The sequence below is a fragment of the Talpa occidentalis genome, unplaced genomic scaffold (genome assembly GCF_014898055.3).
Source record: "Talpa occidentalis isolate TD23 unplaced genomic scaffold, MPIMG_talOcc4v2.1 talOcc4.14, whole genome shotgun sequence".
Classification (NCBI taxonomy): Eukaryota; Metazoa; Chordata; class Mammalia; order Eulipotyphla; family Talpidae; genus Talpa; species Talpa occidentalis.
Window position 1 is genome coordinate 10,458,194 of NW_023601433.1, and position 19,665 is coordinate 10,477,858.

General features: G+C 48.7%; 1 protein-coding gene across 1 annotated transcript in view; it reads right to left on the reverse strand.

The window, feature by feature from the left end:
* The window catches only part of FAM169BP (Protein FAM169B), a 58,078-nt gene that overhangs the window by 25,764 nt on the left and 12,649 nt on the right, over positions 1-19,665 (reverse strand). Inside the window, exons 2-3 of the mRNA XM_054694757.1 lie at positions 18,407-18,534; positions 14,736-14,835 (exon numbers count right to left, since the gene is read on the reverse strand). Of these exons, the coding sequence (XP_054550732.1) occupies positions 14,736-14,835; positions 18,407-18,534 (228 nt within the window). The remainder of the gene's footprint in view (positions 1-14,735; positions 14,836-18,406; positions 18,535-19,665) is intronic.

Genomic DNA, 19,665 nt, shown 5'->3' on the forward strand with positions numbered 1-19,665 from the left:
CACCCCTCTCTCCTCTCTCACCGCTGTTCCTTTTCCTTTCAGGGACCATTCTGTTCCTCACTGTCCCTAAAGGGTGTGGACACACCCACCTCCCACCAAGATTTCTAAACTTTTTATCTTGCCTAAGACTTTTTAAAGGCTCAAAGCCCTTTCTTATTTGAACACATCTCTTTTTAATTTGGTAAGCAAGCAAAACTATCATTTTGTAAAAGTCAGCATGATTTTTCCACACACAGATCGGGGCATCTGGTTATCACTGGTACCTCAATGGCGGTAACAGCAGGGCTGCCCAAGAAGAACTCTGAAGCCCCCCTCAGCCAGCAGGAGTGAGGACGGGCCAGCCACATCTGGATGGGGGCGGTGGCCGGGGTCCATGTCATCCAACTGTCTGTCTATCCGTCCTCTCCCACCCAGCACAGGGGACAGCAGGAGGCCCGAGGGGCCGCAGAGCCCTCCAGACGTCAGGGCACTGAGTATCATGTTGCTTGTTCACCTACAAGCTGAGTACAAAGCCCATCGCGAATCCACTCAAGGAATTAAATGCAAGCTCTAGTGTGACGCCTACAAGTTAGAGGTGACAGCCTGGGACACGAAGCAGAAGGAAGGACACCAGAACCAGGCTGTGTGCTGTGGCGCAGAGGGAGGTCATTCCCAGCCAGTCTCTGTGGAGGGACCCTGAACTGGGCGGGGAATGAACCAGGCGCAGCTACTGGAGATGGGACTTCAGGATGGGAAGGGGTCAGAGGCAGGAACACCCTCAACCTGCCAGGGGAGGACAACCTAGCTGGGGAGTGGGGGGAGCAGCATCCGCTGCTCTTCTGCAGGAATAGCGGTCACCACAGCCCGCGCTGAGCCTCGCCAGCATCTGCCAGCTCCAGGGCTGCCACTCAGTTCACGCTTGCCACAGCCAATTCTGTTTTCAGGAGTGGCTCAGAGGGCTTAAGAAAACTGCTGAAGGTGCTGTGTCTGTACACAGCAGCCTTGGAGCCGATGTGAAGCCGGTCTTGCTGGCTCCAGAGCCCCTGTTCCAACCCTGAGCTCCAGGTGAGGAACGGGCAGACACAAGAGGGCAGAATTGGGGACCAGGCCCTCCCAAAGGTGGGCAGAATAGCAGAGAGAGAGATGAGATGGTGACAGAGGAGCAGGGGACAAAGCAAGGCCCTGTGCTAGGAAAGGTAAGGACAGCCCTGACAGAGGACACCTGGGGCCTCATGCTTCGGGTGGGGATGCCATTTACTCCACCAATGTAGACAAGTTCCAGGCGCTGTCCTGATCCAGACAGACCCACAGGGGCAAGATAGGTCAGCAGGCCATGACCACACACTATCACCAGCATGCCAAGAGTGGGCAGCATCAGGCACTATCTCGGGGACTGTATCTTATTCCCTTTAGGCTGCGAGAGCAAAGCGCCACAGGCTGAGTGGATTAGGAACAACAGAAATTTATTTCTAATATCCTGGAAGCCAGAAGTCCAAACTCAGGGTGCCAGAGAGGTGTGCAGAATGACGACTTGTCCTGCGTCCTCACGCGAGGGATGGGACATGGGGCCCTTGGGTCTCCTTCACAAGGGCATGAATCCTCTCCATTGGGGTCCCCACCTTCTCAGACCATCACCGTGGGGGTTAAGGATGTCAGCATGTGAATTTGGAGTGGGGAGGACACAAACATGGAGAGTGTACAGGCTTGTGGGAGGACTGAGCCTGAGTTCTAAGACCAGCCCTGGGCCAGGAAGATGGCGGCCTCAGCCTCTGGGGCTGGGCAAAGTACCGGTCTCCACAACAAGCCACTGGAAGAGTCCACCCAGAAAGAGAACAGTTGGTCCTGTCCTGGTGGGAAGAATCACCCTCTTTGAAAAAATGTTTAAAGATTATTTAAGAAGACAGATTGCTCTGAGTATGAAAAATGGACCAGCTAGGGGTTCGCGCAGGGGCAGAGAGGACCCTCAGACCCTGGGCGGACCAAGCCAGAAGTGAGAATGGTGTCCTCCTGTGGGGAGGGGGGCTCAGGAGGCAGGAAAGCCCTTTGGGGAACCACACTGCTTCTCAGGAAGGGCAGAGACAGGAGGTAGTGGCTGCGCTGGCAGGAGTCAGGGGCCTTCACCAGGGGAAACTAAAGGCAAGGACGGGTGAGGAACTCGGTTTCGAAATGCCTGTGAAACAGAGAGCAAGGTGAGGGTGACTGGCGGGAAAGTGGGTGCAAGCCCTGTGCTGAGCGGGGAGACAAAGATCCCTGCCCTAGTCCATTCTGGAAACCAAAGACGGAGCTCACACACATACTCACACTCACGCACACTCACACACACTCTCACCTGTCACCTCCCCACACTAACCACACTGTGCATGTGCCGGCCCCCAGTCTGAGCTTCTGCAAACACTGCAGAAGGGCACCCCACGCACGCCCCCCTGCAACTCTCCACTCTACTCTCCCCTGTAGCCTCAGCCACCACTGCCCCGTTACAAATCTAAGAAAAATGCAGTTCCACAAAAAAAAAAAGAAAGAAAAAAAAAAAAAAAACACAGTTAAACCAAAGTGACAGGCCATCTACTCCAAAGCAAAATACAAGCAGGAAAAAAAATGCTGGAAAGTTCTGGCAGCAGACAGCACATAAACACATTCCAAGGCATTGCATGACTTTTATGCAACACGGCCTGAGCCGGTCAATAACTTAAGGGGAGGGGAAGTGGGCGAGTTGACATAGCAACTGTCACATTGCATTACTGGGCTACCACTTCCATATGGATGTCCTCCTTAAAGGAAAATACTTGCCCAGATGCCCCGTGCACTTGGGTGCCTCTCTGCCAGGGAGACGGAAACATCTGGTTTGCAGTATATCCACATCGGCCTCCCCGAGCGTCTCAGGTCTTCCTTGCCTTAAGCAATTTTGTTTTCCTAAGGCTAGATTTTAACTCGAGGAAGACGCAGTGAGATGGGGTGCTAGAATCCTACGCACAGCTGGGTCATGAGACACGGGGGGCAGAGAGGCCCGCACCAAGCTAGACTATCTGGGAACAGAGTCACAAGTCACCCCCGGACCACCACAGCACGAGTTTCTCGGGCTGGGGGAGAGAAACGGGGTTTGGCATGGAAGGCAAGTGCAGGTGTTTCCCACACATGGCTAGCCCCAGGGTTAGAATGCCACGTCTTTGCTTGCGGGGGTGAGCCGACCCTGACGTTGAAATCCAGCTTACCGTAAATGCCATAAATGAACAGGGAGTAAGGAAATGAAAGCCCAACATGTGTTTCCAAAATGCAGTGATGTGGCTGTAAATAGCTTTTCAATCTGCCTCCCTCATCCTGAGGAAAACAGATCTCTCTGTCTCGCATGGCGCTGCTTTGGCTCGGGGCAGTCGGGTCCTACTCAACCTGACCCCGACACCGGCGGGGCACCAAGGGCCACTCAGCCACTTGAGCCACCAGGAGAAATGGGTATTTAAATGGAGGCTGAGTTCCTGACCAGAGCTCTTTCCCCCAGCCCCCGACCTGTCCAATCCACGTAAGCGGGGCTCCCCGTTTGTAGACAGTGGGAGGGCGGGATCTGTCTGGAACTAAAGTCATAGCATCATCCAGAAAGCAATCACACACCCCAACAGAAGGCCTCATGGGGTCCACAGAGTCTCAGGAGACTGTAAATGCCCACAGGGAGGGTGCCAGCCAGGGGCTCTCTGCAGCCTCTGTGCTCACGAGAGCCATCTCTCCCCAAAGCCAGCAAAACACCATCACTCCTCCTTGCGCTGAACCTCGGACTTCATGTGGCCAGCGAGCCTGTCTCCTGCCTGACCACATCATTGGCTCACTGAACCCTGTGAAACAGAGCTGGGTTTAGCCCCATCCATTCCTCCAGCTGGGGGCCATCTGTCCCTCCACCTCTCCCTTCCAGGCACATGCAGGACCAGGAGCTGCTCTAGTCAGGTGCCATTCTGGAAGCCTGAAATTCATAAGGGCACCTGAAATCCATAACGGCCTTCTACCACAACCCCACCCCACCCCCAAATGAGCAGCCTGCTCAGAGCTGAGGAACATTCCAGAAAGGGCTGCCCAGTTGGGAAGAAGTGCTCTGGGCACCTGGGGAGCACACCTCAGGGTGCACACCGCTGGCCAACCCACCTGCCCCAGGCGCAGGCTGGAGGGGCCTGGCCTCCCAGCTCCGCTGTGTCGCAATCCCACCCGGCCCATGGCGGCCACTGGGAAGCAGCTCCACAGCGGCTCCAGTTTCATCCGAATGTTTGCCTTGGCTCTTGCTGTCCTCACAGGCCTAAAATGGGCACGCTTTTCCAGGAAAAAATGATCATTTTTCGACTCCCTGCTTGTTTTTCTCAGGGTGCACATGACATGCAATCAGGAAAACTGTAAATAAATTAGCAGCAATTTGAAGGATGAGGGTTAAGCGTGGTCACAAGCGGGCCGGGGAGTGGGGAGGGCTCTAATCAGGGAAATCAACATGTGGCAGCCACGGGGAACTATCTTTTCTCCATCACCCTTCTCCGAGTCTCCTAGCTGCCTCCCTGCATGGCTGAGCTCTGTCACCCCTACGCACGCAGCTAAGGGGAGCTTACCAAACACCCCCTGGGAAGAGCCTGGACTATGCATCTATCCAGCTGAAAAGTCAGCCTTTTTGCTAGGAAATGGCCTGAGCAATGAACAGTGACTGGCAGTCATGTCCAGTGACAGGCTGCACCCAGGGGCCCTGGTCCAGACCCCTCCTCCACGTGGCTGTCCCACAGACCCTGAAGATACACAGGGGTGTCTCAGGTTGCCCTCACCCCCAGTATTTCTCCCAAACAATCCAGCACTGTTAGCATCGCCACCAGTCCAACTGAAAGCTGAATTCCTCCTATTCCCCCTTCCTCCAATCCACCCCTATTCCTGTCACCCCCACTATTTCACCAGCCTGTGTCCTCAATACCAACAAGCCCCCAGCATCTCTCCCCTGGGTGCGATGAACCTCCCGGATTGTTACCTCATTCTTCCTTCTATCGACCCTCCTTTCCTAGCGTGGGTGGAACATTCTAGAAAGAGCAGAGGACCCAAACTCAGGATCCCTGCCTCCAGCCCCAGTCCCCACTCACCCTCCACAACATCACTAGGCATCTCCCCAATTCCGCCGGCAGGATGGCCTCACGTGCAGACAAGGGTCATGACAACTTTGGGAGAAGAAACTTGAAACCCTTCAAAGAAGGGACTGGAAGGGCTCATGGCCAGACTCTACAAGCTGGAGCACTGCCTGGGAGTGGCAGCCTGCTTTCTAGGGTCTCTGCCCAGGTGCAGAGCCCCAGCCCAGCCGGGAGCACCACCTGTGACCACCTGTGTGCTGCAGGGCAGGAGAGAGGCTCAGAGGCCCAGGAGGTGATCACTGAGTGTCTCAGCCCCACCTTCCTCTCAACCAGACTGTCCTATGTGCTGTGCCAGAATCCAGAAGGGCATCTCCCGCCCCCAGCGACATCGGGAGTGGCACTGTAGCATTAGCTCTCTTTCATTTGACTGAATTGCAATCAGCCTCTGAATATTCTTTGCCCTGCTCTTTGGTCATCTGACCACTGGGTTTGCTATGGAAAAAAAAAAAAAAATCAAACAAATATTGTCAGAAAGAGAGGTAAGGAAGGAGGAAAAATCTAGCTTCCTGACAAAGAAAACAGGAAAAGATCACCTAAGAAACTCCATAATTGACCCAGAAGCTGACAGGGAGAGCTTCCATCAGAAAAGGTCAGATGTTAAGGGCCTCCCTGGTGGCGCAGCGATTGAGCGCTGGGTTGTGAAGCTGCCCGCAGCCTCTGCAGCGCCGGTTCGATCCCCGGCTGCTCCCGCATGGCGCACAGACCTCTCCTGCCGCCCGCTGCTCCCCTCAGCAGTGTACTTCGTCAGTTTGCCTGCTCTGCTCCCCGCTCTGGCTCTGGTGAATTCTCTCACCCTCCCACGCTTCTGACTGTACCCAGTGCTTGTATAAATAAATAAATAAATATTTTTTAAAAAATAAAATAAAATCAGACGAGGATAAGAAAAGGCTAATGACAATAAAAATAATAAAACTAATAAATATTGTTAAAAAAAAAGAAACAGTCAGATGTTAAAAGGACAAGGGTAAAGGATAGAAGAGGCACCCCCAAAACAAGAACAGGTTCCCCCAGGTCCAGCACACCGCTTTAAGAATGAAAGTGCGAGGGCCTCCCTGGTGGCGCAGCTGGTTGAGCACTGCACTGTGAAGCTGTCCACAGACTCTGCAGTGCCAATTTGATTCCCGGCCGGCCAGGGAGATTCCCACATGGCACAGCAGACCTCTCCTGTCTCGCCCACTGCTCCCTTCAGCAGCGTACTTTGGTCAATCTGCCTGTTCTGTTCCCCGTTCTGTCTCTGGTGAATCCTCTCACCCTCCTGAGCCTCTGGCTTATACCCCAGTGCTTGCATAAATAAATAAATCTTTTTTTAAAAAAAGAATGAAAATGAGAAAGGCTGGGGCTCAGAGAAAGTTGGGGTACGCTGGGAGAATGTTCTAGAACTCAGGGTGAGCTTCTGGGTGGACTAGCTAGAATTGAGGGGTGTGTGGGGGAAATTGCAGAGGAAGAAACACACTTTGGCCGGGTGAACTCATGGCGACACAGGACCTATTTCCCAGGGAAGGCAAATGGTCAAAGGAGGAGAGAGCAGATAGCTGGAAGCAACAGGAAGACGAGACTGCACTCTCTAGGCCTCACAACTCTAGACACAGAGAGTTCACATCCCGGGGTCAAGGAAGTCCTGTGAATGTGATCCCAAAGTCGTGGCCTTTAATCTCTCAGCACCTGTGATGCCAGAAGTGAGCCCAAAACATCAGATATGAACCAATGTTACCCCTTGGGTGAAGGAAGAGGAGGACCTTGGCGATCATACCTCGTTCACTGAACACCCCCACCTGCCACCATGAAAGTCTACAGTGAGTTATGGAGGACAGGCTCTGGACCTAAAAGAGAGAGATGACATTTGCCAGGACCACAGAAGGCAAACTGGCCTCGCCCACTTTCTGACAAGTTCCAGGCTGCTGTTGGGAGGGTCATGAACAGAAGTCATGGTAATTTCAGCAGCCGGCTTTCCCTCCATTCTTAATTTCAGGCATGCACTTCATTAAGTCTCTTGAAATCTCCTTGTGAATGAACCAGACATGATTGCTAAATAATGGGTTCAGTGTATACTCAATGGTATAATGATTGCATGAATAAAAGCCAGATGAAAAGTAAAGAATGCTCACCTTCAGAACTTCCATGACACTAACTATACAGCCAGAAGGAAGAGTTAAATAAGTGGATGGAAAACTTATTTTTCAAGCAAGCAAATTTTCTTAGCTAAGACACCAAAGCACAACAAAAGAAAAAACAGAAAAATTGGACATCATAAAAATTAAAAACTTGTGTGCTTCTAACTTAAGGAGCTTTTGCAAACCATGTATCTAACAAAGGGCTTGTATCCAAAACATACGTGGAACTCTTAGGAAGACAACAGCCCAACTTTCAAAGGCTCTGAATAGACAATTCTCCAAAGAAGACACACGAAAAACCAATAAAACTTGAAAAGATATTCAACATCATTAGTTATCGGGGAAATGCAAATCAAAACTATAAGCTACCACTTGATACTCACTGCTTAATGGCTGTATTTGAAAAACAAGACAATTATAAGTGTTGACAAGGATATAGAGAACCTGGAACCCTCATACACTGTTGGTGGGACTATAATGACGCAAGCGAATTGAAAAACAATCTGGCAGTTATCAAAAGGTTGAGAGTTACCTGATGAATTCCACGCCAGCAATTCAACTCATGGGTTTGCAAGAGAAAAGCAAACCTATACCCACACAAAAATGTTAGTATGAATTTTCACATAATAGCCAAAAGAGAAAACCAAAATACCCATCAACTGGTAAATGGAAAAGCCGTGGTAAATCTATACAATAGAATATTATTCAGTCATAAAAAATAATTGAAGTCCTGAAACCAGCTAAAACAGGAATGATCCTTGAAAACAAGCGAAGTGCAAGAAGTCAGGCACACATATTGCCCAACTTTATTCACATAAAATGTCCCAAACAGGTAAATCCGTAGAAACAGAGTGTAATGCCTAAGGCTGGAGGATTGGGGGAGAGAAGGAAAGAAAGTAGTAGGGGGCTAGGTTGGATTTTTTTAGGGGGGCATAGTGAAAATGCTCTAAAATTAAGTGAAATGATAGATATACCACTTCGTAAATATAATAAAAAGCACTGAAATGAAAACTGCTGCATGTTTGCATTTCTCACCAGCTCCCTGGCGCTACCTTGCTGTTTAGCACAGGCCCTATTGCTGATGGGAAGGCAAGAAACTGATGCTCAGGGATGCCAAATGCCTTCACCCAGCCCACCCCTGCACAAGGGATGAGGATTTGAACTCAGGACACTGGGCTTGGGAGCCACGCCCACTCCAAAAGAAACCTAAGTCTTTAAAAAGAAGGGTCCAGTATGTGAAGCACTCTGGAGCCCAGGTTCCAAGGTTAGCAGTGAGAGAATGATGTATAATCTAAGGGGACTCTGGAGATGGGGCTGCTGGCCCCTATGCTGGGGAGGGCTGTCCGGGGGAGGACCACACCCACCCACCTGGATGGCCCCAGGAGGTGCACTAAGCCAGCAACGGAGACACATGAGCACAGCAGTTTACATTCCTTACAAGGAACATTCTAACAGTCAGAGCTGCCCCAGAATAGGACAGGATATCCCAGGATGTAGAGGCCCCAGACTAGAAGCCAGTGCGCTTCAGACACCAGTTTCATCATTTTTTTAAATTGAAGTAACATTGTTTTATAACATTACATAGGTTTCAGGTGCACAGACTTACAATGTCTGATTCTGCCACATTATGCTCATGACCAAAACTCTGATTTCCATCCACCCCCACACAATTGACCCCTTTTATCGAATTATTTGCCTTCCCTTCTGGTGACCATTTTGTTCTTGTATTCTTAAGAGTTTGTTTTTGCTTTGTTTTGTTTGTTCATTCGTTTTGTTTCTTTGTGTACCATGTATGAGTGAAATCATAGAGCGTTTGTCATCTGATTTACTTCACTGAGCATAATACCCTCTAGGTGCATTCATGTTGTTGCAAATGGCAGGAATTCACCTTTTTTATAGCTGAGTAGTTTTCCATTATGTATATATGCCTTATCTTCCTTATCCACTCATCCACTGAAGGCCACTTAGATTATTTCCAATTGGTGGCTATTGTGACTAATATTGCAGCAAACATGTGGGTGCATGTATCTCTTCAAATTAGTGCTTTTGGGCTCCTTGGATAAATCCCGGGTGAGTTAGCTGGATTCTATGGTATTTCTAGTCTTAATTTTAATTCTAGTCTTAATTTTTTGAAGGCTCTCCATTCTGCTTTCCATAATGTCTGCACCATTTTACACTCCCATCAACAGTGGGATAACGATTGCATGAATAAAAACCAGCATTTTTTAAATTACGAGCATTCCCTTTACTCTGCATCCTCACCAACACCAGTTTCTTGTACAGGCGTGAAGTGATAGCTCGTTGTGCTTTTGATTTGCATTTCCCTAATAGTAAGAGATGCTGAACACCTTTTCATGTGCTGTTAGCCATCTGCACATGTTCTTGCCACACTCACGATTCTGACATATTGGTACACCTCCTTATTAGCCCTCCAGTGAGGCGTCATTTACCGTGATTATAAAAACAAATCTTAGAGGGCCTCCCTGGTGGCGCAAGAGCTTAAGATGCAACCTATGCAGCTGTCCGCAGCCACTGCAGCATGAATTCGATCCCCTGCCAGCCAGGGAGCTACCCACATTTTACAGCAGACTTCTCCTGTCTCACCCACTGCTCCCCTCAGCAGTGTATTTCAGTCAGTCTGCCTGTTCTGCTCCCCACCCTGTCTCTGGTGAATCCTCTCACCCCCACACACACACCTCTGGCCTATACCCCAGTTCTTATATGCATAAATAAATAAATCTTTAAAAAAAAACAAATCTTACAAACACAAATCTTCAATGCAGCCAAGGGCACTCCACTTAGAGACTAATTTATTTTTTAAAAGCACTCAATAAGTGTTAGATAAGCAGAAAACAGAAACTTTTCCCTAGATAGAGTTAAGATGGAAATAAAAATTAAAAGATAATTCATCTTTTCCTTCTGAAATTCCACTGCGTGACATCATCTTGGGAAACACTGGGCCTAGTGATCTAAGGACTCTTGAGCATGAGCTCCTGGCCCCCCATTCCTCCTGTGCTCTAAGGTGCCCCGGTTCCTCACTCTGGTTCTAATGGGTTGAGGCCCCATAACCCCAGTGACTCCTTCATGGACAGTGCCCTGCCTTGGACACACCCGGAGCATCACCAGAGGATGAAGCTGCAATTTAGCTAAGTTTGTCCTTCCCTTAAGGAGCCTAGGTCACGTGCCTTTCCAGCAGCCTGTTTCAGGGGACCCTCTGCCCTTCCAAGGATGAGAACGGCACCCCATGTCAAGGGCTGCAAGAAGGCAACCCTCCCTGGCCCACCCTGCTGCTTTTGAAATTTTTCTTTTTAGAGATTTATTTTTATTTATTTATGCACACGAGAACTGGGGTATAGGCCAGAGGTGAGGGGTGAGAGGATTCACCAGAGACAGAGTGGGGAGCAGAATAGGCAGATGTACTGAAATACACTGCTGAGGGGAGCAGCGGGCGAGTCATGAGAGGTCTGCTGCGCCATGTGGGTAGCTCCCTGGCCGGGGATAGAACTAGTGCTGCAGTGGCTGCAGATAGCTTCATAGGTTGTGTCTTTACACTTTGTGCCAGCAGGGAGGCCCATAAATTCTAGGATTTAAAAGAGGTTGTATTTCTTGGCATCATCTATTTTTCTTTTAATATTAGGATTTTTTTTTAATGTATTTATTCATGCCTACAAGAACCAGGGTACAGGTCACATGCACAGTAGGGTGACAGAGCAGGGAAAACAATAGGCAGACTGACTGAAATGCACTGCTGCGGGGAGCAGCGGGGAGACAGGAAAGGTCTGCTGCAAAATGTGGGTGAGCTCCCTGGCCGGGAATTGAACTCAGGCTGCAGTGGCTACAGACCACTTCATAGGTTGCATCTTAACCCCTGTGCCACGTCAAGAGGCCCACCCTGGTGCTTTTGGAAGGCTGCATGACATGTATCCAAGTAGGCACTTTTGGGCAAGTAGAAAGAACAACAGTCTTACAATTAGGGGCACTCAAGACCACACTAGATAGCCCCATCCTTTGCCTGAGGCTTGCATGCAGACTCCATCAGAAAGGTAAGTCAGCTGCCAGAGTTTGCCCTGCAATTGATTTCTCTGTGGCTCCTGGAACACAGGCTCGGTGAGAGAAGCAGTGCAGGTGTGCCGTCGGCAAGGAGACCGTGGGTGGTGCCTGCCTGGCCCCACAGGGCTTAAAGCATCCGATTTTCTGCCACAAACCACTTCCACAGTGACCTGAAGAAATAGCTGAGGTGTCTCCACAAATGACCCGACTGAAGCTCGCAAAGGTCAGAGCCAGATGCCCAGTCAGATGTGTCTGACACCAAAATCCAGGTTCATCTCTCCTTGCTCTGTGGTCTCGGGAGGGAAGCCGAAAGGCCACCACAGTTTTGATTTGATACAAGAGAAAAGAAAGGTCGCCACTTTGTTTATGAGATGGGCTATTTTTTAATCTTTGTAAACCTATGAGATCACTTAATAGTTTTCAAATAAGAAGAATAACAAAACAAGGGGAAATAAATAAAGGGAAAAAATGAAAGCTGTGATCCTTGGCAATGATAAGGAAGGGAGGTTGCTGTTATGTCCCCTTGGGACATAAACCAGCCTCTGATTGGAGAAGTGGCGGGTAATGAGGCCTGTAGGGAGTGGCAGGGACCAGCGTTTGTGTCTCAGCCACCTTTTTTATTTTTTAAAAAGATTTATTTATGTAGGCATCCAAGAGCTGGGATACAGGCCAGAGGTGTGGGGAATGGGAGGATCCACCAGAGACAGAGTGGGGAGCAGAACAGGCAGACTGACGAAATACACTGCTGAGGGGAGCAGCAGGCGAGACAGGAGAGGTCTGCTGTGCCACGTGGGTATCTCCCTGGCCAGCCGGGGATCCAACTCATGCTGTAGAGGCTGCGGACAGCTTCACAGTGCTGTGCTTAACCCCTTGGTGCCACCAGGGAGGCCCTGTGTCTCAGCCACCTTTAAGGAAAGGGGGCAGGGAGGGAGAGCTTCCTCCTCACACCCCGACAGCAGCCCACGGCACAGTAACTGCTTGTCACCGGGAATCCAGGAAGGTTTTCATTTGCTGGCAGGGTTAGGGAAGTTACCATGATGGATTCAATCAGCTTATCAATAACTAACAATTATCAAATAGCTCAGATCCCTTAGCTTCCATCTGAGCGCACGCACACAAACATTCCCAATCACAACTTGTCATGGGAAATGAAAGAGGAACCAGCCAGAAGCAGCCTCCTCCCAATCAGATACGCAGGTGTGTCAAGAGGCCCAAGTATGAAAACTGAAAGCTGTGAGGCCATCGGCCACAAGCCTCAAGCCACAATCACAGCTCACGCCGAATCACAGCAGCCATACAAGCCCTCGCTGGAGGAAAGGCATTTGGAAACTTTACCTAAAGTCCTGTTATACAGAAGGAGAGGTCCAGAGTGAGAGTTCTTGGGAGCCTATGAATATTTATTAAATACATTCTTGAAAACAACTAAAAATTAAGTACAGTATAAATAGGAAACAGACTTACATGAGTCAGGCATATGTTTACATTATGCAAATTGTGCTTAAAGACCTATAACCAGAATATTGTTAAATGCCGCAAAAAGGCAGAGGGGAGCACTGCTGATATTTGATTTTCTCAAAATCGGCAGCTGATATTTTTAGTTTTTGACAATCTGTTCACTGAGGCGTTCCTGTGGGCACAGCTTGGGACTTTCACCAACCCGGCGATCAAGCCCCACATCTGAGGTGAAAGCAGAGCCTGGGGTCGTCACAGCCCCTCGGCTCATGGCCAGGGATTTGCCAGGAGGGACGAGCTCCTCCAGGACCAGAAGCTGTGACACACAGGGGTTACCCCCGCCTGGGAGCCACAGAGGTTTCATCCCCAGATTCCCGGGAGCCCACAAAGCACACTCATGCCTCCAGACCACGGACGGGAGACGCAGTGAGCAATTCTACGTGAGTAACAAGGACAAGTTCCCTGGTCGGAAATGTCACCTTGGGCTTCTTGACACCCATCAAGCAGGCCCCCGACAGACACCTGGGTCCAGGTGAGGGACAGCTCTGAACTGTCAAGACCTATGACCCCAAACTTTCACCAGATACCTCCTCACTTAAAGCCGGTTGACTGATGAAGGCTGTTTGCTTTTTGCCCCATTTCTTATTAGGAAAGCAATGGGCTTCCCCTGGCAGCACAACGGTTGAGTGCTGGGCCCGCAACCTCTGCAGCACCAGTTCAATCCCCGGCCAACGGTGAGGGTCCTACATGGCGCGCAGAACTCTCCTGCCGCGCCCCCTGCTCCCCTCAGCAGTGTACTTCGTCAGTCTGCCTGTTCTGTTCCCCACTCTGGCTCTGGTGAATTCTCTCACCCTCCCGCGCTTCTGACTGTACCCAGTGCTTGTATAAATAAATAAATAAATCTTTAAAAAAAAAAAAAAAAGGGAAAGCAATATAGAATCATTACAGGCCATGTATACTGCATGGGAAAGTATGAGCAAGGAGAAAATGTCTAAATTAAGGACTGATCTGAAATGGGGAGGCTTCGAGGTCAGGAGCAAGGTGCTCGGCTTGCATCTCACTGGTGCCTGGCTCCGGGCACACCCACAGGACGGACCCTGCGCTCCTCACCATCTCTGCTGCCCCTTGCCAACAGCCCCAGAACCCGGCTCCATATGCAACTGAGCCCAGGGATCCAGATGTACTCAGAGAACTCGCTCTGGGGGCTGGCAGCGGCCCAAATGCTCTGAGATGCGAGGGAGTCCATGAGTTACGGATGACAGGGACATCTCAGCAGAAACAAAATCCCCACCCTGCTCTTGCTGTGTGGCCTGGGCGCGTCCCAGGACCACTGACAGGTCTCACATCCTCATCTGTCCTCGGGGTAGCAGTCCTGGGCTTCCCGGGGCGATGGTACGCTCCCAAGCAAGGCTCCACCCAGCGTGCAACCCATCACACCACTAACAAGAACCACCGCTCAAATGCAGTCTGTGTATAGTCCCCGTGGACCAGAGGGGTCTGTGTCTGCAAAAAGGAATGGTGAACAATCATGAACCATTAGAAAATGCTGAAAATAAATGCTGAAAATACATCCTTCTCACCTCGCTGTTTTCCAAAGACCTTCAGCCAAAGAGCTCCGCATCATTTCCAAAGCATTTGATTCCACCACTTATAAATTCAATCAGGACCCCTGTGCTTGAAATCCATAAAAAACTACCAACCTGTGCCTCCCTGGTGGCGCAAGGGGTTAAATCTCACCACTATGAAGCTATTGGCAGCCACTGCAGCAGGAGTTCGATCCCCAGCCAGAGAGCAACCCACATGGCGCAGCAGACCTCTCCTGTCTCACCTGCTGCTCCCCTCAGCAGTGCATTTCATTTCACTAAGCGCCTGTTCTGCTCCCTACTCTGTCTCTGGTGAATCCTCTCACACACACACCCTCACCACGCACCTCTGGCCTAAACTCCAGCCCTTGTATGTGCAAATAAAGCATCTTTTTAAAAAATGGAAAAAACAAAAAAAAACTACCAACCTGTCTTTGTGTCCCGGGGACTGACTAAGACCAGTACTTTATGTCGAGGCTCGTCACGGTGCACGCTGCAAAAGCAAACAGATGAAGCCTCCAGTTTAACCTGCAAAATAAGAAAATCACCATTTTGTTCTCTCATCATAGTAAAGGTGCAGGGAATCCCTTGACAATTAATTAGCAATATTCACTGAAAGAACACTTTTACACAGAGGTTAATTGGAGAGGCTGTAGATAACATAAAAATGGAATCTTACCCACTCTAAGCCAAACATGACGGCAACTTGGCAAAAGCCCATCCCCACCAGCAAACCTTTCTCCTCCCACCTGACACCTATTCAAGTGTGAGTGCAGGACCTTCTGGGTTCTACCTTCAGAAACTGCCTCCCCACACCAGCCTTTTCCACCGTAATCTCTCTTGGGCATCAGCCTACAAAATCCAGGACCCCACTCCCACCTCCAGCCTCAACTGTCCTGAAGCAGCCTAGGCTGTGTTGAGTTGGGTACCACATGGATACCCAGCTCAGATCGCTGCAGGCAATCTAAGGAAGCCCCTATCCTCTGTGGGCCCACAGGCTGAGCCCAGGTCTCTAACCCCAGAATTTTCTCTCTAGAGCCTATATCCCAAGATCCCTGTGCTCGCCAAACCCACCACTCCTAACTCCCAGAGCAAAAGGTCAACCCTTCCCATTGCAAAGTCTGTTTTAAAAACCATAAGGAAAGGGTCTCCCTGGTGGCGCAGCGGGTTAAGTGCAGCGCTGTGAAGCTGTCCGCAGCCTCCACAGCACCGGTTCGATTCCCAGCCAGCCAGGGCGAATCCCACATGGCGAAGAAGACCTCTCCTGTCTCGCCTGCTGCTCCCCTCAGCAGTGTACCTCGTCAGTCTGCCTGTTCTGCTCCCCGCTCTGTCTCTGGTGAATCCTCTCACCCTCCCGTAACTCTGGCCTATATCCCAGCTCTTGTATAAATAAAAATAAATCTTTAAAAATAATAATTAAAAATAAAAAACACAAGGAAAGTATAAGAAAAATCAGGAAAGAATGTTTGGTGGAGCTAGTCTTGCTTGTTAAGGTTCACAGCAGACCTCCAGTGTTTCAAAGAATTGAGACCTGTAAACAAGTCTCCTGCCTTCCGCTGTTCAAATCACCTTAAGGAAGAGTCCTAAGCTGGCCCACCAGCAGCAGGGAGGGAAGCAGGATTCACCCCCAGATGGCCGTTACAAGGCCATCGGAACCAATACATACGAAGTACTGTTAGACATGGAAGATGATTATTATAGACAAGGTGCAGAAAAAAACATGCACAGAATATGGATGTTTATAGTGGGTAACTGTGTGTGATTTTATTTTTTTCTATCCTTGGTATAGTGCCCAAATTTCAAACAAAGAACATACACTGTTCTAGAACCCCAAAAAAATCAATAAGTATTATGGCCTTTTAATTGAGAAAAAACAATTTCCAGACTAGAAGCAGAGTTGCTTAAGAAAAGACTTCTGGGGAACTGGCACAATATATCTTCAAATCACTTCGTCATCTTTCTTTTTGTTTGGAAAGGTTTTCTTCTGGATTCAGAAAGAAAAATTAAATTTGCTAAGAGCAGTGCGGAGGTCCAATACCATTGCAAGTTGGCTATTTCAACCTGCAGTAGCAAACTGCTACCATTTCTCAACTCACTGCTCAACTGGTTGGAAATCAAATGATCTTTTTATGAAACTTCCTTTTTTTAGAAGGGGAAGAAACGCATAGGTATAAAGTCATGTCAGCATTTCTACCACAAGAAAAATATTAAATTTTAATAATTATTTTATTACGTTTTGGCCAATAATAAATTATTCACTCACTAAGCATGCTTCGTAAGGTTTTTAACAATGCAACCTATAAATCAGCGGGAAATAAAAGCAGGTGACTGACAGTGCATATTAAAGTAGTACAGGACTAACTCTTGTATCTCACTGAACTTCTCAGATTACCTGGTGATTCCCAGCAATGCCCTCCAATCCCTCACCTCCCACCCCATCCTTGCAACCCAAGGTCCCACCAGCGCCAAAAGCCTTGGTTCGGGCTGGCTGGCGGGCCCGGCTCAAACGCCACTAGGAGGCGCTAAAAGCGTGTGCGTACAGCCAGCTCCTTCAGCAGATCATCCTATAGAAACCATACAAGCCATTATTCTAGCCAACTCTGGAACATTTCCAGTACAGTGAAACAAAACCCTGCCTTCCTCAACCAACTTGGCCTGCCAGAGAGCAACAATTTCTGGTACAGGTGAAATCCTGTATGTATAAAACCAGAAAATCTCGTCCCCTTCAACAGATTAGCTTTAAAACTATAAAGACAAGGACTTTAAGTACCACCCAAGAGGCAAATATTCTTTTTACTCACTGCAGAGGGTGGGGTGAATATCTTAAAAGTAACCCAATTTTCAAATTTCACCCATCACCACCCCCCAACAAACAATTTTTTATTTCTCTCTTCTAGGCCAGTCTATACTTGAAAAGTTGTCGTATTAGTGCCAGAAACCATACAGTAGGCCCCCCTTATCCACAGGGGATACATCCCAAGATTCCCAGTGGATGCCTGAAACCACATTCTCCTGAACTCTGTATCTTCTGTGGTTTTTCCTATCCAGACAGAATCCGGTGGTAAAGTCTAATTTATAAATTAGGTACAGTAAGAGATTAACAATATGTAATAGTAAAATAGGACAATTATAATAATATACTATAATTAAAATTATGTGAATGTTGTCTTTCTCTCTCAAAATATCTTATTGCACATTGTAGTATTTTTGGACCATGGACTGATCACATGTAACTGAACTGTGGAGGGTGCGGGGGTTCTGAAGTTCATATATAACTTCACTCCACATCACAAATCTTAGAATTGAGTCAAATCTTGGAGACCAAAGAGCAACTGTCCCCTCATTGTACAAATGGGGACAATGAGGCCCAATCAGGCATGACAATAGTATCCCATTTAATCTCTTCACAATAGTGCCAACTATGTGCTGTTGCTGTCCCACCTTAAGAGATAACACCAAGACCAGAAAGGTTAAGACGGTTGCTCAAAGTCACAGAGATAGTAAGTGGTAAATGTGTTGTTCAGAGCAAGCTGTCCTGGCAGAAATCCTTTCCATGATTCCTCGTACTTCACAAGGTGGAATTATTCTAGCAGTCACTCCAGAAGATATTCTTTTTCATCTATAATACTTTTACTGACATTCTTCTGTAGGATTCAGAGCAGACCTCTCCAAAATGGGTCACCTTGGCATGTAGATTGTTTTGAATTAAATTTACTTAAGAAACAGCCATTGCAAGAACAATGTTACGCTCTCTCCTTGCAAGCAGGTGAAATCCCATTGTAAAAAAGACCCCATTGTAACTGAAGGATAGAAGACATTCTCATCACCAGTGAGAGCATGCAGGGCAGAAGATGCCATGGAAACAATCTTGGATACTTCTTTAATGATCTACAAACCTAAACCTGAAAAAGATATGAAGCAAAAAGCTCTGGCCCTTTCTCCAGGGACCCTATCTATAAGGTCTCCATGCCTAGGAAGTTAAATCAGCTTTTTCTTTCTCCTCTTAATCAGTCTTATATTGATATTGTGATTAGAACAGCCTGAGGACCTACAGGGGGAATGAGAAAAGTTTTTCTCCTAGCACAGAGCTCATAGGTACCTGCTCCCCAGTAGGGAGAGAGAAAAGCTCCACTGGGGACCCCACGGCCTTCCTGAGGGTAGCATGGTAAGCCAGAGCTGCTTCCTGGAGCCCCTCAGGGTCATCTTCCAGAATATCCACAGGGTAGCCTGCGAGGGAGAAAAGATGCAAGGAAGGACATTAGTTTTATTCTTTTAATAAAAGGAAAGCCACGACTTCTTGAAACTTATTTAGAACATACCTACAATATAAATAAATAAATAAATCTTTAAAAAAAAAAAAAGAACATACCTACATTGAGCATTTGCCTTAAAAATTGCTTGTGTCATTTCTTGTTTTTTTGTTTTGCTTTGTTTTGTTTTTTAAGATTTATTTTATTTATTTATACAAGCACTGGGTACAGTCAGAAGCACGGGAGGGTAAGAGGATTCACCAGAGACAGAGCGGGGAACAGAACAGGCAGACTGATGAAATACACTGCTGAGGGGAGCAGCGGGCGGCAGGAGAGGTCTGCGCGTCTTGTGGGACCCTCAACCAGCAGCTGGGGATTGAACCGGCGCTGCAGAGGCTGCGGGCAGCTTCGCAGCACAGTGCTCAACCGCTGCACCACCAGGGGAGGCCCTGATTGGTTTTGTTTTGTTTTGTTTTTAATGAAAAAAGGATGCATGCGGCAGCAGACACCAAGAGGAAATAGAAGACATTTCCCACGGCAGGGTTGGCAACAAGCCCCACGAAACACAAGGTTCAACGTGAGCCCCTGGAAAGCTGTGGAAACTTCCTCCCATTCACCCCAGCCACCAGTGGGTTCCCAAGCGTCCTCCCACCAGATCAGCCACAGCGGCCCCTGTCCCGGCAGACACCTTGAGAGCGTGTCTGGCTGATCAGAAAGAACCTTGGTAACTGACCAAATCCAGCCTGAGTTAGGATTTTGCAGCTTCCATTCACCACACGGGTTGCTAAGAGCTGCAGGTTCTTCCTCTTTCATTGCTCTGCTCTTTTACGAGGGTGGTGTGGACTGTAAACCGATCGGCCATCCACAGACGCCTTACGTGTCGTGGGCAAGTTACCCCTCCCCTGCCCCCACCTGGGCATCTCTCTTTTCACCTCACTTCAAGGGGAAAACCACATCCTGAACAATCGGACACATGAGCAGCTTCCAGTTCAGCTTGGAAGCAGCGGTCAGACTCCCCTAATGCAGGCTGGGGCCTGGCTGATGTGTCCCCAGGTAAGAGGGCGCTTGTCACCGACTTCCTTCCATGCACCCTGCCTCTAATTCACCT